The 27,679-nt window shown below is 40.3% G+C and overlaps 1 protein-coding gene across 4 annotated transcripts in view; it reads right to left on the bottom strand.

Moving 5' to 3' along the window:
* EMILIN2 (elastin microfibril interfacer 2) overlaps window positions 1–27,300 on the bottom strand; it is a 52,707-nt gene extending 25,407 nt beyond the window's left edge. The window contains exons 1-4 of one of the 4 annotated variants that reach the window (XM_048840383.2): window positions 27,020–27,300; window positions 26,462–26,584; window positions 5,387–5,562; window positions 7–1,932 (exon numbers count right to left, since the gene is read on the bottom strand). In XM_048840383.2, the coding sequence (XP_048696340.2) occupies window positions 7–1,932; window positions 5,387–5,562; window positions 26,462–26,584; window positions 27,020–27,144 (2,350 nt within the window). In that variant the 5' untranslated portion in view covers window positions 27,145–27,300. The remainder of the gene's footprint in view (window positions 1–6; window positions 1,933–5,386; window positions 5,563–26,461; window positions 26,585–27,019) is intronic. The other 3 variants (XM_048840382.2, XM_048840381.2, XM_048840380.2) reach the window with 3 other exon arrangements.
* Window positions 27,301–27,679: the final 379 nt, after the last annotated feature.

The raw sequence follows: 27,679 nt of genomic DNA, 5'->3' as shown, positions 1-27,679 counted from the left end.
ACTTACGTGCCCCAGACTGAATTTTCATCAGCTCCTGAAGGTCAGTGGTGATTTTGGTGACCTGCTTGTGGAACTGTTGGACAGAATTTTTGAGGCCAGAAATGTCTTTGGAATGAGATGTCATGGTTCCATTCATCTGATTGATGCAGTTCCATAAGCTAGTGACATGCTTGTTCAGACCTTCTTTTATTCGCTGCAGGCTACCTGAGATGGAGTCCATTTTGCTGCAGACTTTTTCAACATGGGACAGTCTGCTATCCACATCTGAGACTCCCTCTTGGATATCATCGGTGTTCTCTTTACATTTCCTGAGGTCATTAAAGATTTGGTACTTTAGCTGTTCCATCCTCTCCTTCACCTCATTACAGCAATTATTTGGGTGAGAGGTTTGACTCACAACTGTTCTTCGTATTTCATCTATTTTTCTGAATACACCTCGCTGGATCTTTTCACATGTAGAATTGACACCCAGAAGTTGCTCCTTGCAGCTGCTCAAGCCAACCTGAAGATTTTTCACATCTTTATCGATGATGTTTAGACCATACCAAATTCTACGAAGATCCTTCTGGATGTTCTGTTGGTTGCTCTTAGTAAAGTTAAATTTCTCATTAAGGGAACCATTTAAAGACTTCAAAAGAGCAGAGTTGTCTTCTACTTTCAAAAGCAAGTATTCATATTTGTTGCTACCATTTTCTATGCTTTTCTGAAGGTCTTCCATATCTAGGGGTGCAGATTGGCATTTCTGCCAGCAAAGGTGTTCAATGGCTTGCAGTTTGTTCCTCAGGAGATTCATCTCAGTTGTAAGCTGCTCATTTCCAGATCCTAGGTCACTGTGCAAGACTGATCCTGAACTAATTGATAGTCCATCTGAGGCTGTGGCATTGGCAATTTCTAAAATAGTGCCACCCAGCCTGTCTTCCAGTGCCTGTAGTTTTTGATCAAGTAAGTCTCTGACTTCATCCACTTCAGCAGCTATAGCACCTCGGAGAGTTTCCTCAATGTAAAAACAATGTTCTTCAGCATTCCTCTCTGTAATATTAATTCTAGCGTCTAGATCCTCCCATCTTGGGCCAAAGATGTCTTCTAGATTTGGAGTGGACATGCGAATGATTTCATTATCTATTCTGGCATTTAAGATTCTGTGTGCTTCCACAACTCTGTCAAGTTTCTCATCCAAATTCTTTATCTGTTGACCAAAGTCATCACTGTGGCTGGTCTTGCAGCAATCTGACTGGTTTGAAGGAGCCTGGATCTGAGTTCTGAGCTCGTTTATTTCTTTCCTTAGGCCATTTTCTTTTTCTTCTACAAGTTGTATTATTTCTGAACAGCTGGTTTCATGGTCATCACATTGTTGCTGGATATCCATTAGTTTGTATTCACATGAGTTTTTCAGATCTGCCATTTTCTTCTCCAATCCTTCCAGCATTTCTTGTCTCAGGGCCTCAATTTTAGAATCTAGATATTCCTGATATAAATCACCATTCGGTATTGTTATTGTAGGTCCTCGTACTGCTTCCTGCAGTTGTTTTAATTGCCCTTCATAGCTTTTCACTTTCCCATTCAGTTCTTCCAGCTTGTCATTTTTTGTCTTCAAGGTATTTTTGACCTCAGCTAGTTCAGACTTTATGTCTTCCATTCCAAAATCAGTAAAAGGCTCTTTCTGGTCTTTATTGCCAAGGATTCCAGGCAGATGAATACTGTCTGTTTCACCACCCAGGACACTATCAGGCCCTGGGTGATCATGAAGGTTGTTCAGCCACGAGACCAACATTTTACTGGCATCTTCTTGGACAGTAAGTTTCAGGTTTTCATTCACACCTGCTAAGGACGACTGAAGATCAAGCACTGTTCGCGTAAGTCGAAACAATTCATCCTCAAGGAATTGAATTTTCTTCCCAGGTGATTCCCAGGGCATTTCTGTTGGTTCTGAGTCTGTTTTAAAGACATAATGGAAACAAAATTTGGATGCAAGTATGTCTAAACAACAACAGTTTAGAACAACTGGAGATCAATTTTAATTTCTTTAGGTCAAGTTAAAAGCATATTAATGCTTTATAAATATTATATAGGTTGGTGGCATCTTTTCTATTCTCAGTCCTTGTTGTCAGTGGTTTATAATTCAGCCGTTATCAGTTCATTCCAAGGTAAAGGACTGAAATCTTTAGTGTTTTGGCTGCATCCTGCACTAGAGATCAAAGAGATCCTTATGCCTGTCCCTTCTTTGTAGACCCATGATATCTAGCCGCTAGTATGCATATTAAGTAGCTATATTTACCTAGAGTTTACATGAATGATTATTTTAGAGCCATTATATCTCTCATAACAATAATTAATACTGGTCACATTATAAGCAGAAAACAACTTTACCTTTTTCTGCTCCTGAATTATTTGTGAATAGGCATTAATTTCAGTGGGACCACTCGTGCTTACAGTTAAGGTTTGTTCTTAAATATCTTGTTGAACCAAGGTCTAAGCACATTTATATGATGGAGTAACGCAGATTCCAAGGTTATAACCCTTGTTTTAAAAATTCCAAGTTATTTAATATACATTTTAAAAGTCCATAAGGAATGTGTGTTTTCTACAAGCAAAAACTAGAAAAGAGAAAAGGAAATTCTCACGCACAAAGAAAATTATTAGATCATAACACTGAATTTATTTTCTTTTGTCAAACAAAGGTAAAAATTTAGTCTTATAGTTGAAATTCAGTTATTAACTAATAACTGCACTTCAATTGCAAGGTAATATATGGTCAAGATATAGTGGGCAACCTTATATATAACCTATATGCACAATGAACTCATATAAATTGAATTTTCAGCCTGATCATTAATTTTTGGATTTAGTCATTCAAGTCAGGTCCTTGATGTAATTTTTGTATACATAAATACAATATATACATACACAGATTTGTGTGTATATATATATGAATATAGACATACAAACTGTATATATAGTGTAACAGAGAGACAAGGTGGATGAGGGAATATCTTTTATTGGACCAATTTCTGTTGGTGAAAGAAACGAGCTTTTAAGTTACACAGAGCTCTTGCTCAGGTATGGGAAAGGTACTCAGAGTGTCATAGCTAAATACAAGGTGGAACAGATTGTTTAGCGTAAGTTAGAATATCTATTAAGGGACCATTCAAGTTGAAGTAGTCTATTAACACCTCTGCAGTCATAGGATAAAAGGGGAGGGGCATTGGGGTTACGAATTCTTGTAATAAGCCATAAATTTAATGTCTTTATCAGAACCATGATTTTTAGGTCTACATTACAGATTTTGGTAGACGTAAACTACTTTGCCTTGACTAACTGAGGAAGTGTCTTCCCTTAAATTTGGCTCTTGCAGAGTGATATGGTGTTTCTGTTTTGTGTGTGAAAAATTATAAGACAGAAACACCGTATCATCCGTGGGTGAAGACTTTTCACAAAACCATTACTCCATATCTGAGTGTGTACTCACCTACTAAGGAAACCTGCATGAACACCTTCGAAAGACAAGCCTGAGAGCTTACATTCATAATTTTAAAAAAAACAAGGAGTACTTGTGGCACCTTAGAGACTAACAAATAAATTTTGTTAGTACTCCTCGTTTTCTTTTGCTGATACAGACTAACACGGCTACCACTCTGAAACCCGATTCCTAACTTTGCTCGACACCAGGGCCAGGTCTATAGAATTATGTCGACCTAATTTACGTGAGCATACAGTCACTGCAGTTATTAAATCACTTGTGTGTGTAGACACTTGACTTCTTTTGTCAGCAGTGCGCAGCCTCACGAGTGCTTGTATCAATTTTATTGTCAGTGTGGGATGCTCCTAGAAGCCAGTAAGAGTCGACGTAAGCCATGCAGTGTCTACACTGACACTGCATTGACTTAATTACATCGACCATGACTAGGGTGACCAGAAAGCAAATGTGAAAAATCGGGTTGGAGGTGGGGGGATAATAGAAGACTATATAAGAAAAAGACCCAAAAATCGGGACTGTCCCTCTAAAATTAGGACATCTGGTCATCTTAACCATGACTCTATGCCACTTGGGGAGGTGATGTTACTAAATCGACGCAGAGAGGCACTTGTATCGGCAAAAGCCAAATTTAAGGGAAGACATTTCCACAGCTGGGTCGGCGCAAGGCAGCCTACGTCAACCTAATCCCGTATCGTAGACCAGGCCTAAAAAATCATGGTTTTGATAAAGACAATGGATTTATGACTTATTACAAGAATCTGCAACCTACTAACTCCTCCCCCGCCCTTTTTTGTCCTCGGACTGCAAAGGTGTTAATGGGCCACTTCAACTTGAATGGTCCTTTAGAATATCTGTTAACTCCTTATTCTAAACAATCTCTTCCACCTTGTATTTAGTAGTGACGCTCTGAGTACCTTTTCTAGACCTGAGGAAGAGCTCTGTGTAGCTTGAAAGCTTGTCTCTTTCACCAGTAGAAGTTGGTCCAATAAAAGATATTACCTCAACTACTTTGTCTCTCTAATATCCTGGGACCAACATGGCTATAGGCATAACTGGTGTGCTAGTTATTTGAAATACTTGCCACCATCTGTTGTCCTTTTTCACAAATAATCACTTACATTATCTAATCTATATTATTCTGTTGAAAATAGATTTATTTACTACTTAAAATCATAGCAATCTGTTCACTTCCAACCCAGTGTATGTAACAAATGCTAACGGAATTCTGAGTGTTGTACATGATATTAATTTCTGATAAATGTTGTAATAAATTCCTCCAGCAGAAGCCTTCTGTTTCATTGTCTTCTACTTAACCGAGACTAAAATCACAATCTTGTAGAAACTGAACTTCATTTACCCTCGCAGTGTTTTATGAAAACATCGTTTACTCTTACAGGTTTCATCTCAACAGTTGAGGTTTGCTATTTATCTGCCCTGTAGGATTAGTTAGTTATGTTTGGACTGCCCTTTTACAAGTAAAATGCTATGCAAGTATTATGCATTATTAGTATGTAATTTAAAATGATCATGTATTACTATTATCACTTTTGGTTCTATAGCAGTGCTAATCAAACTCATCTTCCCTGCAACATTCTGGGGGGAAAAAGAAAAAAACCCACTAAAAACCTTATCACAAACAAGTTTACCACAAGGAATTTCCTGAACTATTACTGACCAGCATGGGTTTATGACTAGCCTTATAACCCAGTCATTCATCACCCCCAGGAAACACCCTGAATCAGTATTGTTATAGCTTTGCTATTTCCCCCCCGCCCCCACTATATGACATCTTGAATATTGTTTTTGAACCATTCAGTAGCCGTGTAACTGAAGCCACTTTTCTTTTGGTTCAAACGACAAAATACAAAACTAGACATGATCATGCATACCAAGAGTCAAACAAAAAGTTACCCAAGACTTTCTTCACACCAGTTCGTGGTGGTGGAGTGGGAAACAGGATGGTTCTTGGTTGTTCTGCTGGGCCTTCTCTGCAATCTGCACCTTTATAACCAGGACAACATCTCCACTCCAGTTCTGTTACTGTCTTATAAGCAATTGTATATCGAGGTCTGAAACTCATACGGTAGCTGCCAAAATAGAAAGAGAGTACTTAAAAGTAATCTGTAATCATTCAGTCATTTATATCAGACCTAGATTCAAAAAGACAGTAATCAATGATGACTAATTAAATTAATAATACCTACCAAGATTTATTTTTCCTCTTAGAGAGAGCATAACACTCTAGTTATACATACACATGAACACCTACCCACTGTTGGTAAGAGTTAACAAACAGGATGTGCCGCCTGTATAAATCGGGTTTTCGCACTATGAACTGACTGATGTACAGGAGAATGGGAAGTTACTGAGAGTGTTGGTGACTACCAGTGTTAATATTGCACTACTGATTCAACAGTTTTCCTTTCCACTGAATGCTTTTTCTTACATCCTTAAACACAGAGCAGCTGCTGAATCAGAGCCAACCTGAATCTCAAAAAACTTTTGCTGCCTATTTTGTCTCATAAAAATACTATTTTTCTGCATTATGTTGACTTACATTTTTTTTCAGCATCAGCGTATGTGATATAGTGACCATAGGTGCCGACTCTGTGGGTGCTCTGGGGTGCCACAGCAGCTCCCCCCACCCCCGCTCACCTCCACCTCCTCCCCTGAGCGGGCTGATGCATCCTGCTTCTCCCCCCTCCCTCCCAGTGCTTGCGCCAAAAAACAGCTGTTTCGCATGGTAAGCCTGGGAGGGAGGGGGAATGTGGTGTGCTTGGGGAAGAGGTGTGGCCTGGGTGGGGATTTGGGGAGAGATCCAATGGGGCAGGGAGGGCGCAGAGTCGGGGCAGGGCCGGGGGAGGCGCGAGCCCCCACCGGCACCAACTGAAGTTGGCGTCTGTGATAGTGACCATTGTCAGAATTAGGAAAGAGGTTCCATTCACTGAGAGTGGCTTAAGAAAAAAAAGGTTTGGAGGTGGACACAGAATAGGGATATGAAGGACATAGTTAGAAGAAAGGCTTGGAATGATCAGGGGAGGGGGGAAAAGGAGATTAGAGAAGAGAAGTACGAAGGAGTTAAGGTGTAGAAGATCTTGAAGACAAACCTAAGTGTGCACAGGCAGGGTGCCAGGAGAGACTGATTTCTGTTCTCCAAGTGGCTGAAGTTTGAAAGCTGCATCTTGGCCTAGAAAGATTACTCATTCAGAAGCACTGCTGGGCCTTGTTTTTAGTAATTATTAGTTTTATTGGGCCATCTTATGAGCATTTGAAAAATCACATACTGAGCGTGTACAGTGAGTTTTTTCCCCTAAGTTCATTAAATGCACACTTAAGAAAAGATGTGGGATGTGTATGTCAGTAGTTACCTGCATTATGAAGCCCTTCATCTCCCACAGTGCTCCAAAACCAGCCCTGATAATTTTCACACAATGTGGCTAGATTCTGGTGCCTTTGGTGGTAATGTCCAGGTGTTGTTTAGCCAAATAGCTCAAGATTAGGGAATTACCATGTTCTATGACATTACTTTGTAAGACAGCAGAGCTTTGAAACCCTAGAGAATGACAGGTTTCAGAGTAGCAGCCGTGTTAGTCCGTATCCGCAAAAAGAACAGGAGTACTTGTGGCACTTTAGAGACTATCAAATTTATTAGAGCATAAGCTTTCTTGGGCTACAGCCCACTTCATCAGATGCATAGAATGGAACATATAGTACAAAGATATATATATACATACAGAGAAGGTGGAAGTTGCCATACAAACTGTAAGAGGCTAATTAATTAAGATGAGCTATTATCAGCAGGATTATCACTACAAAAGTTTTTTTTTCTCCATGCTGTTCCATATATGTTCCAGTCTATGCATCCGATGAAGTGGGCTGTAGCCCAAGAAAGCTTATGCTCTAATAAATTTGTTAGTCTCTAAAGTGCCACAAGTACTACTGTTCTTTTTCCTATAGAATGAAACACCTTATTTTTATAGTTTTTAATTACCCCCTTTCCCACCAGCTCTTTTCTTTTTAGAAAAATCCAGAAAAAATAAATTTAATTAAATGCAAAAAACTATATATAAATATTTTAAGTTTCCATGGTTAAGCACTTGTAAGTTGGTAAATTACAAATTTGAAACGTTAACCTTAATTTTGCACCCTCTGTTTATGTATTACAACAATCTTTAATCAGATGATCACCAACTATTTCTAAATATCAAGTTTCTTCCCTATACATGATACATGTGGCATCTTGCAATTTTTTTCATACTACATTGACAGACAGACCATTTTCTCCTTATGGGTATATGCTGAAGCAAGACAACACACACACGCACATCTCATTTCAAAGTAAGAGACAAGGAAAAAACAAAACAAAACAGGGACTATTTTCTTTAACTGTGTCTCCATAAATTATTACACTTAGAATAAAAAGTAATGTGAACAAATACAATGTTACCTATTTGCTTGAAATAATGCCTTCACGGTTGATAAAATTAGTATCCTGTTGCTATCCTTTATACTGTATAGTGTTTGGTTTGCTTTTTCATGTCTCAGATTTGTTTGTCTGATTGTGAGTTCTGGTGATAGGCTAATGAAACACACACACACTCCACAACTTTGATGTCACTGGAATAGTAATGCAGTAGAAAGGAAGACAGGATAATGACATAGGACTCAATGGGAGTTTTGCCATTGACTTCAGGAACATATGGATACAGGCAACACACTGCAGACTGAGCACCACAGACAGTCACAAAACTTGAACTATATATGAATGACTGTATTAAATTAATCATTTTCTAACATTAAATTGGGAAGAGTGTTATTGTTTAAATGAGACAGAAATCAACCACCAGACTAAAAAGTTTAAATCCTGCTGTGTTTGGGAAACAATTCCTAACACAAATGAATTAAATATTATTTTAACTGTTACTCTTGCTGACTTCTTGCCACATGCAAAAACAGTTGCTTTAGTAATTAGACATATTTTAGCCAACATCTTCTATTCAGTAAAATGTGTCTTTATCACAATTGTAACATAATGTCCTACATCCGTTATCCATTTACTGTCCCTCTCTGATTTAGTATGCGGCTCAGAAAAGTCAGGGGGAAAAATGACTATTAAGAATCCTTTTCTCTTCTAATCAAGTTTCTTTCCACATTCCACAATAATATATTCTAACCTTTGCATCAATCTTAGGTCTAAAGAAAGAGAATGTTTTTCTGCATTACGTTCATTGCAATCTCTAGTTTGAGAAAGAAAGAATTATTGGACTGTGAAGACAACTGTGTACTTCCTTCAACTTATATTTATATAAGTTGTATTTTTAGGCAGCCTAATTAAAATATTTTTTTTAAAAATCACTTTCTGGAGTCTCTGATCCTTGTGGTTATTTTATCTCAAATGCAGAAGTCCACAGGATTTCTCATCTGCTACTCAGCTAATGTTAACAAAATAATAATCAGAGTCAGTGTATCATGGTTTCAAATTATGACCTACGGCACACTCATTCAGACTGTTTCCACTAAATTTTACATTCATGAAAATATAAACTCAGAACTGTAGGTTGCACACAAGTTTATCGTTTCTGTTATGATTTCCATCAACAGATCTAACAAATCCTGTTTGTAACTGCAAAGTACAGATGTCCTAGGTCAAATTCCTAAACATTAAATAGATTAATGTAGTGGAAAGTGGAACAATGAAAAAAACAACATCCTGGCCACCCACGACTTTCCTGTTCATCTTTTCTTGTTTATAACATTAAATCACTTATATTCTATATGTAAATTTTGTTAAGGTGCTTTTACTTTGACCTACTTGCTGGAGACAGTGGAGTGACTGAGGATTAATTAGATATTTCAGTGGTTTGAGGGTCATTACAATCTCTCTCAGAAATAGCATCTAACTGGAATACAAACTTTGAACTCATAGGTCAATTTTGGTATGAAGGAGATGGCAATAGATACTCTCTGATTTCCATGAAATGTTTAACTACTCTAAGCTTGGTGTGTGTTCCATTCCATCCCTGTGGGGCCAAACTCCTTTTTGAAAATTAAGATATTTTGTTAATCTGCTCCAAATACAATTAGCTAGGAGTTTGTAATAAACTTTTAAAAGAACAGGTTTAAAGGAATGTAAGAAAAGAACTCAGACACAGAATTTCATCTCACTTTACTCTGAAAAACTGTGTAAATGAATTTTTTTTGAAGCAGTCCCTTTTGCAATTCATAACACAACTATTGCCCTTTACCCTGTGCACACTTTCCCTGTGACCTCCTTCAGAGCTAAACAAGAGGAGATCATCTCAAAAAATATTCAGGTAAAAATAAATCATGACAAAAAACACATAAGAATAAAAGAGGAGTGAAACAAAAATTAAAGCCAATCAGGACAAATCTTATTCATACAGACAATTTACATATGATTTTACTACTCTATATATCCTGCAAAATAAAATAAAATAAAAAAAGTGATTACAGTATGCTTACCATTACTTGATACACATATGGTATTTATGTGAAAATACAACACAGAATATGCCATCAATTACATTTTTTATTTAAACATTTAAAATGTATTTTAAAATACTTCCAATAATTTAATACAAAAATAAGTCTAAAATATTGGGCTGTCCCTCCTATTCTGATTTGACAGTTTAAAAAAACCCCACATGGTAGGTCCCATGAATCAAGAAATCCCTCACCAACCCTATTCCTTGTGAATTCTTGCAAATTTGATAGCTCATACACAGCATACAGCTTACTCAGACCCACTGGCTCTGATTTGAGTTTCAGCTTTACCACATCAGGTTCAAACTCACCTAAATCTTAAAACAAAACTCCATGGAGCAAGAATTAAAATACGTGAAAAGCCATAGAAAGAACAACCTACAAGTTCTACACTGCTATAATCTTCAAGAGAACTACAGGCATACAAACTGGTGTGCCTTAGCATTTAAATTGGGATTTACGGAGCCACTCAGCCAAGCAGTCCCATCAACATCAGTGTGTCTAGTCATGAGTAAGGCAAACAGGATTTTACCTTAATGGCTTTCCACCATGTTCCCAGCTACAATAAGGTTAATTTCTTAACTGCTGTAGCATTTCGACTACTGATGTATTCCACCATGTTAAAATTGCTCACAATAAGTAGTACATGACCACTCTCACACTGTGGATGTGTTTCTAGGTGATAATTAACAACATACACCTAGTCTATACATCCAGTTAGTGATTTTCCCATAGTCATTTTCTGATTTTCATAATCAAAAGTCTAAGATGTCATTATGGACCAATGCCAATGAGGATCTGTAACTAGTGGAGACAAAAGTCTCCATTATGCAATTGGGGCTGCACAGATAGATCCTTGGGCCCACAGAGAGTCTCATATGGGACTTTGGGTGGGCACAATGGTCCACCCTCACAGACCCAATTGTACGATTGAGGCCTAAATGTTTAGTACAGAGCACAAGTACTTTCGGGTCAATGCTACCAGTCTCAATATAAATCCTTTATTATGAACAGAACTACGTACAGACATGAGGTAACAAAACTTCCTACTATGCTATGTAGCTCAGCCTGTGATTGCTCTGTCCTGGGCTTCCCTGTTTCTGTCCCAGAAGAATGGAAGTGTGTCACAGGAAACCAAAGACTACATGAAGAATGTACAGGAAGCGTGGCATCTCTACATTTCATGGAAGACTTACTCTATAGCACAACCACTTAAAGATTTTTTTATCTAACAGTGAACATATTCTAACAATGAATTGTGAGGTTGCATATTTTAATAGTACATTTGGATTAAGTGTTAAAATGCCATACAGTAAAAATACCAATTTAAAGCCAAGCCACCCCTTCATGTTGATTTTCATATCACAAAGTGAACAAAAGTCTCTCTTTTCTGCCGGTTTGAGTGTAAGTTTGAAGACAACATATTACCCCAACACTGGTGGGTGGGTGGGGAGGATATAGACAGAATAATGTGCATGGGCTTCTCATGTCTTGTATACTCTCGGCCAACGCACAGCCCACATATCCAGATCGTGGCCAATATGTGGCCTGCAAGATAGGGGTAAGGGAATCTTGATCCCCAGCCTTCAGAGCATGTTCTGTAGCTTTGTCCTGCCCTCCCCTTACAACTCTACACCAAAGATTTCACAACAGTTTCACAGGTCCGCCAAGGCCTTTGGAAAATTCATGTTCCATCTTACTACTTGTTAGTACTAGAATGTGGTGAAAATATTGTAACATATAGATTAAATTATCGTTCCATTGACTTGACTTTCTGTAACTGACTATAAAAAAAAAACAGTTACATAGTTGTTCAGTAACTATTGTTCTTCAAGGTGTGTTGCACATGTCCATTTCACTTTAGGTTTGTGTGCACCAGTGCACTGAAGACAGAAAACTTTCATAGAATCATAGAATATCAGGGTTGGAAGGGACCTCAGGAGGTCATCTAGTCCAACCCCCTGCTCAAAGCAGGGCCGATCCCCAATTAAATCATCCCAGCCAGGGCTTTGTCAAGCCTGACCTTAAAAACTTCTAAGGAAGGAGATTCTACCACCTCCCTAGGTAACGCATTCCAGTGTTTCACCAACCTCATAGTGAAAAAGTTTTTCCTAATATCCAACCTAAATCTCCCCCACTGCAACTTGAGACCATTACTCCTTGTTCTGTCATCTGCTACCACTGAGAACAGTCTAGAGCCATCCTCTTTGGAACCCCCTTTCAGATAGTTGAAAGGAGCTATCAAATCCCCCCTCATTCTTCTCTTCCGTAGACTAAACATCCCCAGTTCCCTCAGCCTCTCCTCATAACTCATGTGTTCCAGTCCCCTAATCATTTTTGTTGCCCTCCGCTGGACTCTTTCCAATTTTTCCACATCCTTCTTGTAGTGTGGGGCCCAAAACTGGACACACTACTCCAGATGAGGCCTCACCAGTGTCGAATAGAGGGGAACGATCACGTCCCTCGATCTGCTGGCAATGCCCCTACTTATACACCCCAAAATGCCATTGGCCTTCTTGGCAACAAGGGCACACTGTTGACTCATATCCAGCTTCTCGTCCACTGTAATCCCTACGTCCTTTTCTGCAGAACTGCTGCCGAGCCATTCGGTCCCTAGTCTGTAGCGGTGCATTGGATTCTTCCGTTCTAAGTGCAGGACTCTGCACTTGTCCTTGTTGAACCTCATCAGATTTCTTTTGGCCCAATCCTCCAATTTGTCTAGGTCCCTCTGTATCCTATCCCTACCCTCCAGCGTATCTACCTCTCCTCTCAGTTTAGTGTCGTCTGCAAACTTGCTGAGGGTGCAATCCACACCATCCTCCAGATCATTTATGAAGATATTGAACAAAACCAGCCCCAGGACTGACCCGTGGGGCACTACGCTTGATACCAGCTGCCAACTAGACATGGAGCCATTGATCAGTACCCGTTGAGCCCGACAATCTAGCCAGCTTTCTATCCACCTTATAGTCCATTCATCCAGCCCATACTTCTTTAACTTGCTGGCAAGAATACTGTGGGAGACCGTGTCAAAAGCTTTGCTAAAGTCAAGGAACAATACATCCACTGCTTTCCCTTCATCCACAGAGCCAGTTATCTCATCATAGAAGGCAATTAGATTAGTCAGGCATGACTTGCCCTTGGTGAATCCATGCTGACTGTTCCTGATCACTTTCCTCTCCTCTAAGTGCTTCAGAATTGATTCCTTGAAGACCTGCTCCATGATTTTTCCAGGGACTGAGGTGAGGCTGACTGGCCTGTAGTTCCCAGGATCCTCCTCCTTCCCTTTTTTAAAGATGGGCACTACATTAGCCTTTTTCCAGTCGTCCGGGACCTCCCCCGATCGCCATGAGTTTTCAAAGAGTTTTCCCCATAGCTGCTCTCGCCAGGGCAGCTCATGCACCCTCTGCAACCTTGTGCTACAAGGTCAGGTATAAAGGGTGGAGCCGCTCTACACACACTCACCCCCCGCCAAGTTCCTTCACTCTGGAAGCTACGTTTGCTGTAACTGCAATGTAGAGAGGAAGGGAGTTGGGTCATGGAACCAACATATGCAACACATCTTTAACAACAACAGTTACTGAACAGGCATGTAACCATTTTTTCTTCAATTGCTTGCAAATGAATCAGAATCTGCAGGGATAATCCTCTTCAGCTGTTGGGTACCAGTGCCAGCAGAGAGAGTGATATCAGACAGAGAACAGTGCTTATGTAGGGACTTAGTAAAGCGGTGTTGAGGAGAAGATGATCTGGAGTCCCGAAGACCTCCCCCCCCATGACTTCCGGCAAGGCCACTGCTGTATTTGATACGGTACCAGAGTCAAACCCCAGTGCAACCTATCTAGATATACTTCTGTAAGAGTCACTGTGCTGGAGCCTTGACCTGTGCCATGAAGAACAAGGAGACAGTTGATATCTCCTGTAATGAGAGCTCGATATGTAGGATCCCACATCTGTATCCAAAGAAAAGTCAACACTGAAAGGCCAAGGGGGCACAGTATAGGGCAAAGCAGCCAGGGACCTGGACTAGCACTCAGAGGATGGTAGTGGAAAAATTATCCAAGGCTTCTCTGCTGAAGGGACTGTGCACTTGGACTGTTGCATCACAGAGTCCAGACCCTGAGGGTACCAACAAAAGCTCAGTTCCCAAAGATATCAGATGTACAGGTGCCAAGCAAGATCCCAGTACCAGTACCTGCACGGAAGGAATAATCGGTACCTGGATCTCATCCTGTAACAGGTGAGTTCAGCACTGACAAAAGACCCCTGTCCATGGCGTACACCTCAGGCTTCGTCGATACCGATATAGCAGTGTGTATTGCAGAGGAAGTTAATGCTGTTGAAGATCCCAGCAATGGAGTTGGTCTACATGGTACCAAATGAGGATCCAGAGTCAATGACTGTACATTGCTAGAATGCAGTGCCAGGGAGCTCCTACCAGAAGTCTTCTTCTTGTGAGAATCTGTAGGGAATCTAGCTCTCAAAAAGAAGTGGCTTTCTTCTGGCTAGAAATGGTTGCAATCAAATGGGGGTGCAAAGCTGCTTCCATCAGGATGAAAGGCAAACTTCCCTCAACTACTTAGTCCTAGTCTTAAATCCCCTACAAATAGGGGATTTATGCCTCAAAGTGACCTTCTGCCAAACACTTTAAACAGCAAGGGTGAGGATTGCTGACTGGCATGGACATGTTAGAGCCAGAACAGTGCTTAAATCTCGAGGATTTAGGTACACTGAAGTATCCAAAAATCTCAAAGAAAACACTATAAAACTCAAGGAAATGTTTTAGAAACAAAAACCAAGTACCACTAACAATAACTACTGCTAATTAAAAACTATTTACAATAAATTATTTCTAGAAAGTTTTCTAGAGGGACAAAGGGAAGAGAATGTGAGAAGCTCACACATTCCCCAACTATCAACCACAGCCAGTGAGAAGAAACTGGGGGGGGGGGGGGGAGGGAGAAGAGGGGCCACCGCTTAATACCTTCAGCTAGCAGCATGAGGAGAGTTCATATACAGTACTGCAACAAATGGTAGGGGATACCTTGGATTCACTGAAGTAAATGAAAGTTTTCCACTGATTTTAATGGAGTCGATTTCACCCAGACAAGATGCTTTATGATACAACTCACTGCCATTCTACAGCGTTTGTAGTTTGATTTTAGAAAAATATAAAGTGTCTTAATAAAGTAGGCGTTTATTCCAAAAGCATTTACTACAAGTGGTTTAAATTCTTTTGTGAATTCCTAGGATGGCTGGATTTAGGGTTTTGGGGCCCTCAATGTTATTTCTGGGGACTTCCATCACTTTAAGCTCTCCTCACCTTCTCAAATTCCCAAAGAATTGGTTCTTGTGGGTCTCAGAATCCAGCTCAATTCTTAGGTTTTTTATTCTTAAAAACTTTTAATTCTGAAAACTAAAAAGACAACTTTTTATTGTTCTATATGCTGGTAAATAATTGTGTGCATATAATCCAAATATTTCAAAAACAGAAAAATATTTTTTGGGGCAGGAACACAGATTAACTTGCTGAAGGCATAAATGTGAAGGGAGAGAGAGCTGTAAAGTTAGGAGTAAATCTAGACTACACTGAGAGTTAAAATGCCATTAACAAAGAAAAATAGCCAAATAAACATTATTTTCAAATTATCAGTTTCTTGGTCTGACATTAAGAAAAAAAAATCAAGGTTCTTTTTACTGAATGCACTAAAGAAATAATTCGCAAAAAGAAAAGGAGTACTTGTGGCACCTTAGAGACTAACAAATGTATTTGAGCATAAGCTTTCGTGAGCTACAGCTCACTTCATCGGATCACAAAAGCTTATGCTCAAATACATTTGTTAGTCTCTAAGGTGCCACAAGTACTCCTTTTCTTTTTGCGGATACAGACTAACACGGCTGCTACTCTAAAGAAAGAACTGTCTGTTTATTGCTGGCACCGTTTACTGTATTACATTGCTATTTTTATTTCCAGTTGCTAACTTAATATATAAAAAAACAGAACACGTGCTGGGTGGGGAGGTGAGGAGGAAGGATAGGGAGTGACTTGTTGAATAAAATAATTTCCGTCTAGCAAGTGAGGACGGAAAATAAAAAATGGACGGCCATAAATCAGAATTAAGTGTGCCATTAATTTTACACACTTGATCAATGCCAGCACTGGCAAAATCCTCCCAAACAAAATTCCAGTGCCTGAGTCTTACAGCTATGATCAGGCACTGCGATGAATACTGGCACAGCAAAACAAAAGGAAGAAAAAGGAAGACAAAAAAAAGTATTTAGGACTCAATCTTACAATGTTCACACATGCACAACTACCATTAAAATCAATGAAAGAAGTGTGTACACAACTACTGCCCAGACTAGCTAAGTCTTGAACAAACACCTGTTGGCCAAACGATTCGATCGACACTTATGGCGACTTGGCAGGAACCAGTTTAAACGTAGCACATCTGCACCGTAGGGGCCTGTTTACACTTAAAAGGCTGCCGTGGTGCAGCTGCACTACTCTGAAGGCAGCACCGCCGCCAGCAGCAGTGCGGCGCAGAAGTAAGGGTAGCAGCACCACACGTCTCCTACAATAACCTTGCAGGCCCCCGCCACGACTCCTTTTTGGGCAGGAGCCCTCCAATTACAACACCATGAAGTTTCAGATTTAAGTAGCTGAAATAACGAAATTTACAATTTTTTAAATCTTATGACCATGAAATTGACCAAAATGGACTGTGAATTTGGTAGGGCCCTACTCGCTGCTAACTAGCACAAATGAGAGCAGCCTCTGAACACTCTAAACTGTGCTGGGGAGGACAGAGAATCCCACTCACTATAGCCCCACTCCTGTATGCCACTCTGCAACACTGAGCAGAAGCTGGGTGCAGCCGAGACTCTAACCCGATATCACTTCAGGATGTTTGTTTCTCTTGTAAGGGACAGGTGGATTATGGGGCACTGTTGGAAGAGAAACACATTTAATTATTCTCAATACCACACCCTTAAATTCCACTTTTAGTTACAGAATCCATTGTATTTAAAACATACAGAAGAAACCTAAATACTTCTAATAATAAGAAAACAGAAAAAAGGTCTGTATTTTAAAAAGGGTTTGGGAAAATGCTGGTAAATGAACATTGAATTGTAATTAGGGCTGTCAATTAATCGCAGTTAACTCATGTGATTAACTCAAAAAAATGAATCGCAATTAACCATAGTTTTAACCGCACGGTTAAACCATAGAATACCAATTGAAATTTATTAAATATTTTTGGATGTTTTTCTACATTTTCAAATATATTGATTCAATTACAACACAGAATACAAATTGTACTTTATATTACTTTTGATTACAAATATTTGCACTGTAAAAATAAGAAATAGTTTTTTTTCAATTCACCTTATACTAGTACTCTAGTGCAATCTCTTTATTGTGAAAGTGCAACTTACAAATGTAGATTGTTTTGTTATGGAGTGCTGTTATGTAACAAAAATAATGTAAAACTTTAGAGCCTATAAGTCCACTCAGTCCTACTTCTTGTTCAGCCAATCGCTAAGACAAACAAGTTTGTTTACATTTATGGGAGATAATGCTGCCGGCTTCTTATTTACATCACCTGAAAGTGAGAGCAGGCGTTCACATGGCACTTTTGTAGCCAGCATTGCAAGATATTTACATGCCAGATATGTTAAACACTCATATGCCTCTTCATGCTTTGACCACCATTCCAGAGGACATGCTGCCATGCTGATGGTGCTTGTTAAAAAAAAATAATGCATTAATTAAATTCCTGCTCTGTTTTACCTGCATTCTGCCATATATTTCATGTTACAGCGGTCTTGGATGATGACCCAGCACATGTTTGTTTTAAGAACACTTTCACTGCAGATTTGACAAAACACAAAGAAGGTACCAATGTGAGATTTCTAAAGATAGCTACAACACTTGACCCAAGGTTTATGAATTTGAAGTGCCTTCCAAATCTGAGAGGGACGAGGTGTGGAACATGCTTTCAGAAGTCTTAAAAGAGCAATACTCCAATGCAGAAATAACAGAACCCGAACCACCAAAAAAGAAAATCAACCTTCTGCTGGTGGCATCTCCTCAGATAATGAAAATGAAAAATGCATCAGTCTGCACTGCTTTGGAGCGTTATTGAGCAGAATCCCTCATCAGCATGGACGCAAGTCCTCTGGAATGGTAGTTGAAGCCTGAAGTGACATATGAATCTTTAGCACATCTGGTATGTAAATATCTTGCAACGCCGGCTACAACAATGCCATGCAAATGCCTGTTCTCACTTTCAGGTGACATTGTAAACAAGAAACGGGCCGCATTATCTCCTGCAAATGTAAAAAAACTTGATCGTCTGAGTGACTGGCTGAACAAGAAGTAGGACTGAGTGGACTTGTAGGCTCTAAAGTTTTACATTGTTCTATTTTGGAATGCAGGTTTTTTTGTACATAATTCTACATTTGTAAGTTCAACTTTTATGAGCAAAACTTTTTTTTAACAGTGCAAATATTTGTAATCAAATAAATTGAGCACTGTACACTGTATTCTGTGTTGTAATTGAAATCAATATTTTTGAAAATGTAGAAAACATTCAAAAATATTTAAATAAATGGTATTCTATTATTATTAAACAGCACAATTAATCACAATTAATTTTTTTAATTATGCGATTAATTGCCGGGGGGGTTAATTGCTTGAGAGCTCTATTTGTAGTATATTAGCCACTGATTACATTAACAGCAGATACTTAGTCAACTCTGTTTTCACTTCATAATCCCAGATTCTGGGCCTGATTCTCCTTTTACACTGGAGTATCTCAGTTGAGGTCAGTGCTGTAAAAGTTGTGAGAGAAAAATCAGACCCCATTTTACAATTTCCTGGGAACTGGAACTATGGAGGGCAATTGGCAAAGTGGGGAGATAGGAGCTGTGTGCTCAGGACAGGATACACTGCAAAGGATGAGGGAAAATCAGAAGTCAGAGGAGGAAGATGGGAGTAGGAAGGATGCAAAGTGCAGGAGCAAGGCAGCAGTGTGAACAGAGCATTGTAATGAGCAGGAAGAAAGGTAAAAAGCATCAACGGGAGTGGCTGCCCTACAGATCGCCAAGGAAATTTAAGAAGAGATTAAAGCAGAGCAGTGAGTAGAAAGGACATATATTTAACTGGATTTTGAAATGCCTTCCTAATAGATTCCCCCTGACAACTCAGGCTAGGTAAAGCATGAGCATGTGATGTGTTCTACAGATGGACTGGAGTTGGAATTCACACCAGACCTGGCAAAGTTTGCTTGATTTTGAATTTCTGCTATAACCAGCAGCTGAATCATTTTGAGGAAGGAGACACTGGGACAATAGTAGATTTTCACTGCTGCTGCTCTCATTTTTCTCTACAAAATGCTCTGTGCTTGAACCAGAGTTACTGCTCTCCCTTCACCTGGCTTTGGTCATTATCATTTAATCTACCCTTCACTACAGCTGGCAAAGGAATAGCTCTGGTTAGTGTTAGAATGACATAGATAGTACTGAATCACTCACTGCCTCCCCACATAACTTCTTCAGCAAGATTTCATTTTGGTCAATGCTCTCTCATCGTTTTTTAAGTTTGTTCACAAAAGCAAGGAGGACTAGAGGCACTTGGTCCTGCTAATTATTACTGCAGTTTTTCACTTGCTGATTTCCTTACTGATGCTACGATATTTTATCAGATTATTTTTACTGGACAGCTCTCTTGTGACAGCGAACAACACGTCAGCAACAGTGGACTTATCAAGAGAACTGTGAAAATAATGTACCTCTTTTTTTCTGAACACATTTACTTGAATAAAAAATGAATTTGCTTAATCTGTGTTTGCAGCTCTTTTGTCTTTGCTCTCCATGAAAAAGTTTCCTGGCAAGAACGAGAAACTTAGAGAAACTTTCACAGAATGTTAAAGAATAAATATGGAAGATAAATATTGAATTCAGAAACACAACCATGTCAAGGTTCCTTCCCCACTCTAAACTCTAGGGTACAGATGTGGGGACCTGCATGAAAACCTCCTAAGCTTACTTTTACCATCTTAGGTTAAAACTTCCCCAAGGTACAAACTATTTTACCTTTTGCCCTTGGACTTTCACTGCCACAACCAAACATCTAACCGGTATTATTATTATTAGGAAAGAGTCCGTCTGGAAACATCTTCCCCACCGCCAAATCCTCCCAAACGTTACCCCCCCCCCTTTCTGGGGAAGATTTGATAAAAATCCTCACCAATTTGCATAGGTGATCACAGACCCAAACCCTTGGATCTTAAGAACAAGGAAAAAGCTGGGATTCTAAGCTTTCAGAATGAACTATATCATTGTTTCTAGAGCTTACATTTCTCAAGGCAGCACACACTTGAATCAGGGGTCAGCACCACGGACACTTGACAAAATTACCGGACTTAGTGACAGACATTGGCAGGGGGCGGGAGGGGGCTCCAGGCTGAAGCAGGGGGTTGGAGTATGGAAGGGGATACAGGCTCTAGGCTAGGAGTGCGAGTTCTGGGATGGGTCCAGAAATGAGGGGTTCAGGGTGTGGGAGGGGGTTCCGAGCTGGAGCAGGGGGTTGGGGTGTGGGAGGGTTCAGGCTCTGGAGTGGGGCTAGGGTTGGGGTGTAGGAGGATGTTCCGGGATGGGACCAAGGGATTCGGAGGGCAGGAGGAGGACCAGGGATCGGGTGGGGGTGTGTGTGTGCAGGCTCCATGCAGCAGTTACCTCAAGCAGCTCCTGGAAGCACGCGCACGTCCCCCCCTCCGGCTCCTACACGGAGGCACAGCCAGGTGACTCTGCATGCTGCCCCATCCTCAGGTACCACCCCCACAGCTCCCGATGGCCAATGGGCTGGGAGCTGCGGAGTCATCACTTGGGGAGTGGGGATGGAGGCAGCGTGCCTGCAGAGCTGCCAAGCGCCTGACTGTGCCTCCCCCAGCAACAGCAGTGATGGGGAGCTGCTTGCGGGGAGCCGCCCGAGGGAAGCGCCTCTACGGAACTCAACATTTTTACCACGGACACTTGCGTGTGTGTGAATGGACACATTGCTGATCCCTGACTTGAATCAGGTCAGAAGTGAAGGGCGGTGGCCAGAGGGGGAGGAAAAAAAGGCAAGTTGTGATCAGAACATTATATGAAGGTGTGGTATCTTGAGAACCACAAAGGGAATTCAGGAATATTCTACATTATGGGAAACCCGGCAGTGATGTAGCACATGCCTCTATTGTTCTGGTGATTTATTGAATATCAGACCTTAAATTGCTACTTTGGAACTTGTCCGTCACTTAACAGAACCCCCAGACCTCCAATCAGTGCAATTTTCAAATCATGAAAACACAGACATAAATAACTGCAATATTTGTATTAATGTGAGTTGAGGGGGAGTTTGTGAAGTTTTTGGAATTATTGCAACAAGCTATGAATGATGTATGAAGTGAAAATTCCTATCCAAGTTTCAGAGAAGAAAGGCAGTGTTGTTTGCTGTGTGCATAGACAGAGATACACAACATTAAGTTCAGAGACACACAGCCAGGCAAGTTCACCACACCCAGCCGTCTTGCAAAGATTATCAAACAAACACTCCAGGAAACTCAGATATGTTAAAGTTTTCTTACTGCCTTCAATGTCCCATCCTTAGGCTAAACTCTCCATGTAGTCAGCTAGCAGGAGCCTGTACTGAGAGATTTCTGTCCCACACAAGATACCCTCTCTTTAAAAACAAAAAAAACCCCTCCATTCTTGATATTTAGGGGGAAATATAAAATAGTCCTCAGTTTTCCCCTTTTGTACTTAACATAGAGTCTGTGTTTTCAAGGGTTTTTCCTTTTGTGATATTGACTTCTGAAAGCCAGATACAAACTTAGACCCTGATCCTTCCAGGAGTATTGTACCTGGGCTTGATCCTGCCCAGTGCAGAGTACTCTGGCTCTGATCCAGCATAATACTTAAGCGCATGCTAAACTTTCAACTCTCAAGTAGTCCCATTGACTACCACGGGACTGCCAACAGCTGAAAGTTAAGCATGTGCTATGCTGGATTGGGTTCAGAGCGCTCCATCTGAGCAGGACTGAACCCTATTATAGTACCCTATATGTAAGGAACAGGGACTGAAACAGCAGCATGTATGCCAGAAAAAAAAAATGTAGATAACAACCAGCAATACTGATTTACACCAAGGATCTGGTCTACCTTTTTCTTTCTAAAGGGAGCACCTGAATATTCTTTTTCCCCCCATTAAATAAAATAATGTTTACATCTTTACCTGGAATGTTTTTATTAACACATTTTGTCTGATGCTACTTATAGGTTGGTCTCCCAGCCTTTACAATTACATATACTAGTGATTAGAGCTTATGGGTGTTTCACTGTCTTTTGTTTTATATAATTCTGTCTATGTTTTATTCAGATGTTGGCATTTATCACACTGTGATTATTCTGGAATTAGATTTATTTATAGCGATAAATATACGTAAAAACAATAGGTTCAAAAATACTTGTTTAATGGGTCAATTTGTAAATATTCATTCAAATATTTACAAATATTCATTTAGTCACACTTATTTTTAGACAATTTGTCATTTTTCCTGTCTGTTCTAATTACTTGCAATCTAGTGGAATAATCTGTCTCCCTGTTTATTATATGTTGATCACAGAAGTTAAAGATGAAAAAGACCAATTAAAATTATTAAATTCACCCTCCACAAGGTAAGAACATATAGCCTGACCCAGTTAACATTTAAGCACCTGAATAACTCTATTCCCATGAGTCAAACCATAGAAATCAATGGGACTAGTTACATGAGTAGTTATTCACATGCATAGATATTTGTAGGATCAGTCCCATAATCCTCATATAGAAGATTATATTGGATACTATTCTACACTTGTTATTTGCCAGAAGTCCAATATATAGTTTACCACATATACCTGGCTTACCATATCTAGTTTTCTTATAATAATTATATTAAAATATATAATAATGGTATCAACCCAACTCTCATGAATAACCCTTCAATAAGAAACCGAAGTGAGTGATGAACAATGGAAGGGAAAAAAGTAAAATAAATACATAAAAAATAAGGTAGTACAGGTCAGTTATTTGTAAACATTAGTGATTTTTTAAATTATAAAAATATTTGAGTGTGGGTAAGTAAACCCATGGACATTTTTGCATAAGTACATTTTATTCTGACTTCCCACCGACAGCAAAGGTTTGTTGTTGGTTCCCCCCTCTCTCTCCAGGGCCGGTCATAGTTTAAGAAAAATAAATCAAATCTCTCTCCAGGACAGAAAATACTTCAAAGAGCCCTTCTGGTTTTTCTTCCTTCTCTCTTCCTACTCCTTAGACTCCAAGCATCTGCTCATATAGGTCTAGAATCTTATTCAGAAAAAACTCCCACTAACTTTTCAGTGAAAGATTGTAGTACTGGGCTCCAATACATATCAAAAGATACTTAAATATAATGAGATCCTACTGCAATTACTTCATTCCTGAATTTTAACTTACAAGATGTATTTGCTTAAATTGTATTTAAAGTTGTTACAGTTAAAATTTCCTAGCAATGCAGTAATTCAACAGCCTTTTTAAAAAAAAAAAAAACACAAAAACAAACAATATTTTTTAATAGGACTAATGGGTAAGAAGTAATTAAAAATGAGTTCATGAATTCACATGCCACTGGAATTCATATTTCTATAGAGTAGTTCACTATCATTGTAATTAATATCCATAATACATATATTCTCATATGTATGGAATATCTGCTGTTCAGGTAAATACCTGATATTTAAGACAGTTATATACACAATATATAATGCACAGTTTTGTTTCATCAAAATATTTTTATATGTAACATAGGTCATCCAAATATCAAAAAAGCACCGTGGACATGATCTCGATCTAACTAAAAGTAAATGGCAAATTTAAAATGCTATTTAATATTCAGCATTAAAATGATGAAGAGCTTCTATTTGAAGGGTATCAGTTCTTAGCAATTTATTGCTCAGCTTATTACGAATGAAAGACACATATTGACATTTCATGGAACAGGTGAGAATCCTCATAGGAAGGGGTATAGTCAGTTTTTAAAGTTGGATACAGAAAGTCGGTTTGACACATCAGTGATGGTCACAGATCAACATTAATAAAAGGCACACATCTATAACACAGGTAACAAGTTGTATGCCCGATTCAGATCTCAGGTACTCTATTTGAGCAGAATTTACTTCATGATTTAGTCCTCTATCTGTAAATTTGTAAAGGAAATAAAGAACACCACCACAGAACTTTGCCTCACTGGCTTTATTGTGTTATAACCCTTCTCCCTGTCCTCTTACTGTCTCGTCTATGTTTGGGTCCTGAAACTTAAAACACTTACATATATGAGTAACTTTAATTGCATGAGTAGTTCCATTGGGTTTCATGAGGCTACTCACGTGAGTAAAATTATTCATGTGCATAACTGTTTGCAGAATCAAGGGCATAGATTACAAACTCTGCAGTGCAGATTCCTTTCTTATTCTCTATCCTTAAGGAAACTAGCACACAGTGAGTGATAGATCAATATTAACAATAATAGACTCTCCTAATATCAAAGAGTTTTGGGCACACAGCAAACTTCCAAGACTACAGAACTTATATTTTGAGTTATTTAAAAAATATTCTCACAGTTTTATAGCCACGCTGCTGCAATACTAACATACACCTTAATGCATATGAAACTTGAAAGATATTTTTAATATAAGTTATACTATATAAAGGTAAGAAGATGCTTTGTAATTCCAACTCTAGTTAACCAGAAGATAATGTTTATCTTCACCAATATAACACAAGTGAGATTCAGGAAATAAAGATTTGCAATTAGGAAGATCTAATTTTCTTTAAAATGGACACCTCCAGTATACGTTATCAGATATTCACAGTCAATATTTTAGAACCTGGCTTACCATATATAACTTTCTGGTAGGTTTGTCACTCAGAAGCAATGACAGGCACCATTAATAAATAAGGATATACCTCACCCAATCTTTATTTGTCCACTTCAGTGTCACAACTCTAAAATGGGCAGTTAAAATCTAAGAAAAGAAACATCGGAAATGACCCAGACAGGGTTATTCAGCTGTGTGTCTAGGGAGCCTCCCATGATTTGTCTCAAGTGGCCAATGTATATATAAGAAAAGAAGGTACTTTTTTTTTTGGTGCCAAAAAGTCTTATAAATGCTAAATATGCACCTTTAATTGTCTCAGGCCCCTGTGAGGCAAGAAGCGTCCTCAGATCCCATAGACATAAATGAGCTGAGTGGACTGAGCCCATCGCAGGAGGTGCTCAGGCCCTTGCAGTATCAGCCACATACTTCATTCGCTCATGTCTGTTCAGAAATACACACAAACAGTTTTTGTTTTTTTATTTAGAACAATAAAATTTAGCTCATTTAGTGTCTGATCCAATATCCATTAAAGTGAATGGGAGTCTATTGACTTTAGTAGGAGTTGGATCAGACCTAAACAGATCTTATTGTCTGTGGAGCTCAAATTCCTTTGCAGAGGAGGGTAAGTACCATAATTACTGTTTTACAGATATGGAAACTGAAGCACTGTAAAGTGATTTTCCCCAGTCACACAACAGGTCAGTGGCAGCACTATGAATAGAACCCTAATCTCCTGACTCCTACTCCAGTGCCCTGTCCACTGGACCACAATGACTCACCTAACATAAAACACGTACTACAGAAACATATCTTAGTGCATAATGCGCTAGCTTTATTACAAAACAAAAAGCAAAAACAATTTTGCATTGACTCCTGTCTATGCTGGACAATTTACGAATCTATAAACTGTAAACATATTAGCCCACATTCACCAGTACACTGTTCCAGCAATGCAAAGCAACCGTAAAGCCAGCTTTAGCCAGGTTTATGATTGCTTTGTACCACTGGAACAGAGCGAAGCAGCTGCAGTGCACCCATAATTCTAAGCCAAGGTGTTTGGTAACTGTACTCTCAGCAAGTGCTTGCTCTCTTTCCACAAAAGTTGAAGTACAGGTGCATATTCACCCCAACTAGATATCACCAGAATGACATCAGCACCAAATCAATTATCAATGGACAGTTCAGACTTTTGCAAGTAACTTCCTTGATTTGTTTTAGCAATGTACAATTAACTTATTGCATGATCTCACAACAGAATACTCAGTGTGGCTCTAATTCATTTCAGCTGCCTTATGTTTGTAATAAAAAAAGATAGTAAATCACGAACCAAGCTATGGCTCAGTACTCAGAGGCTAGAAAATTATACACATTGTCCTGCAATACCCACACCGAGATCCCAAACTTTTAAAACCCCACAGACCATCTGAGCTCTGGTGTTGTAAAGCTTGTTAGCTGTTGTGTTCTCACTAGATGTGGAAATGATTTACTGATGACCCAATGGTTCCCCACCCAGAATTCTCCTCCTCTCTTACTTACACTGGGGCTGGTTGACAGGGAAACTGGTTCCAGGCACATTTGTACTGAGCCTGAATAAACCGCTCAGTTCCATCCAGCACAGAGCAGCTCACATTCTTGTTCACTATGTAGGCACACCAGTTCCTGGGAGGGGGTGACAAAAAGCAGGACAAACGCACAGTTAAAGGGACAAACAATAAAGATTATTAAGCCAGTGGCATGTCAAGTGGGGAACAAAAGCACCCGCCAGGAGACAGCCCTGTGACTGTAGCTCATAAAACCTTCTTCATGTCGTCTAGCACGAGCCTATGATCAGCTCTTCGGGCGAATGACTTTGCGGCGCCCTGAGCAAAGTGTCAAGCATCCACCCCCATCACTCCTGCAGCCATTTCAAGGGCTGGGGCTTTGCACTCCTCTCGCCCTGGCTCGCCCAGCTGCATCTCGAACCCCCAGGCTACCGGGGATTCCCGCGGAGCCTCCCGCCCCCACAGCCCTGCCACGGGAGTTGCTGCGGAGCCCCGATCCGGGCACAGGAGAGCAGCCCCGGGACCGTCCCGCCCGCCCCGCGCACGCACTTACTTGCTCCTGGCGCCCGGCCGGTTGTACCTCAAGTGCGGGGTGGCCTCGCTGAGCCCGGCGTCCAAAGACAGGAGGAGCGCCAGTGCCCAGCCCAGGGGCGCGAGGGGTCCCGGGCGCAGCCCCATGGCGGCCGGCAGGGCAGGCGAGGCTGGAGCGCCCCGCGCCTGGCTGGGGACTGGCGCCTGAGGGCTGAGCGGGGCTGGAGACGCCCTAGAGCGGACCGCGCCGTGCAGAGACGTCCCCCCCGCCCCCCACAGACACACACTCCGCTGAATCCCCCGTTCTCTCCTCTCGCCCCTCCGCTTTCTCCCTCCGCTCTCCTCCTGCGATCCCTCACTGACGCAAGAAGCCCCCCCCCACTCGGCTTCCGCCCTCCACTAGATTCACACCCGACCGGTGACTCCCCTCTACCCACGCTTTGTCTGACCAAACCCGTGCAAGGCAAGCAACCCCCACTCCTTTCCCACCCTGCAGGGGAGAAGGGGCAGGTCTTGATTACTTCATATTACTCAGCTGGGGAGGTTTTTTTGTCTTCCAGAGAGAGAGAGTTTAACCAAGTATCTCTGCACACACAACCACACGGGGCAGACCCTTACAGACAAACAGGCCCCACCCCGCCCTCTATTGGCCTGCACCTTTGGCAGGAAACTTTTGTCTTCT

Source organism: Caretta caretta, chromosome 2, assembly GCF_965140235.1.
Source record: "Caretta caretta isolate rCarCar2 chromosome 2, rCarCar1.hap1, whole genome shotgun sequence".
NCBI classification, from domain to species: Eukaryota; Metazoa; Chordata; order Testudines; family Cheloniidae; genus Caretta; species Caretta caretta.
This window is presented reverse-complemented; position numbering and strand designations above follow the sequence as displayed.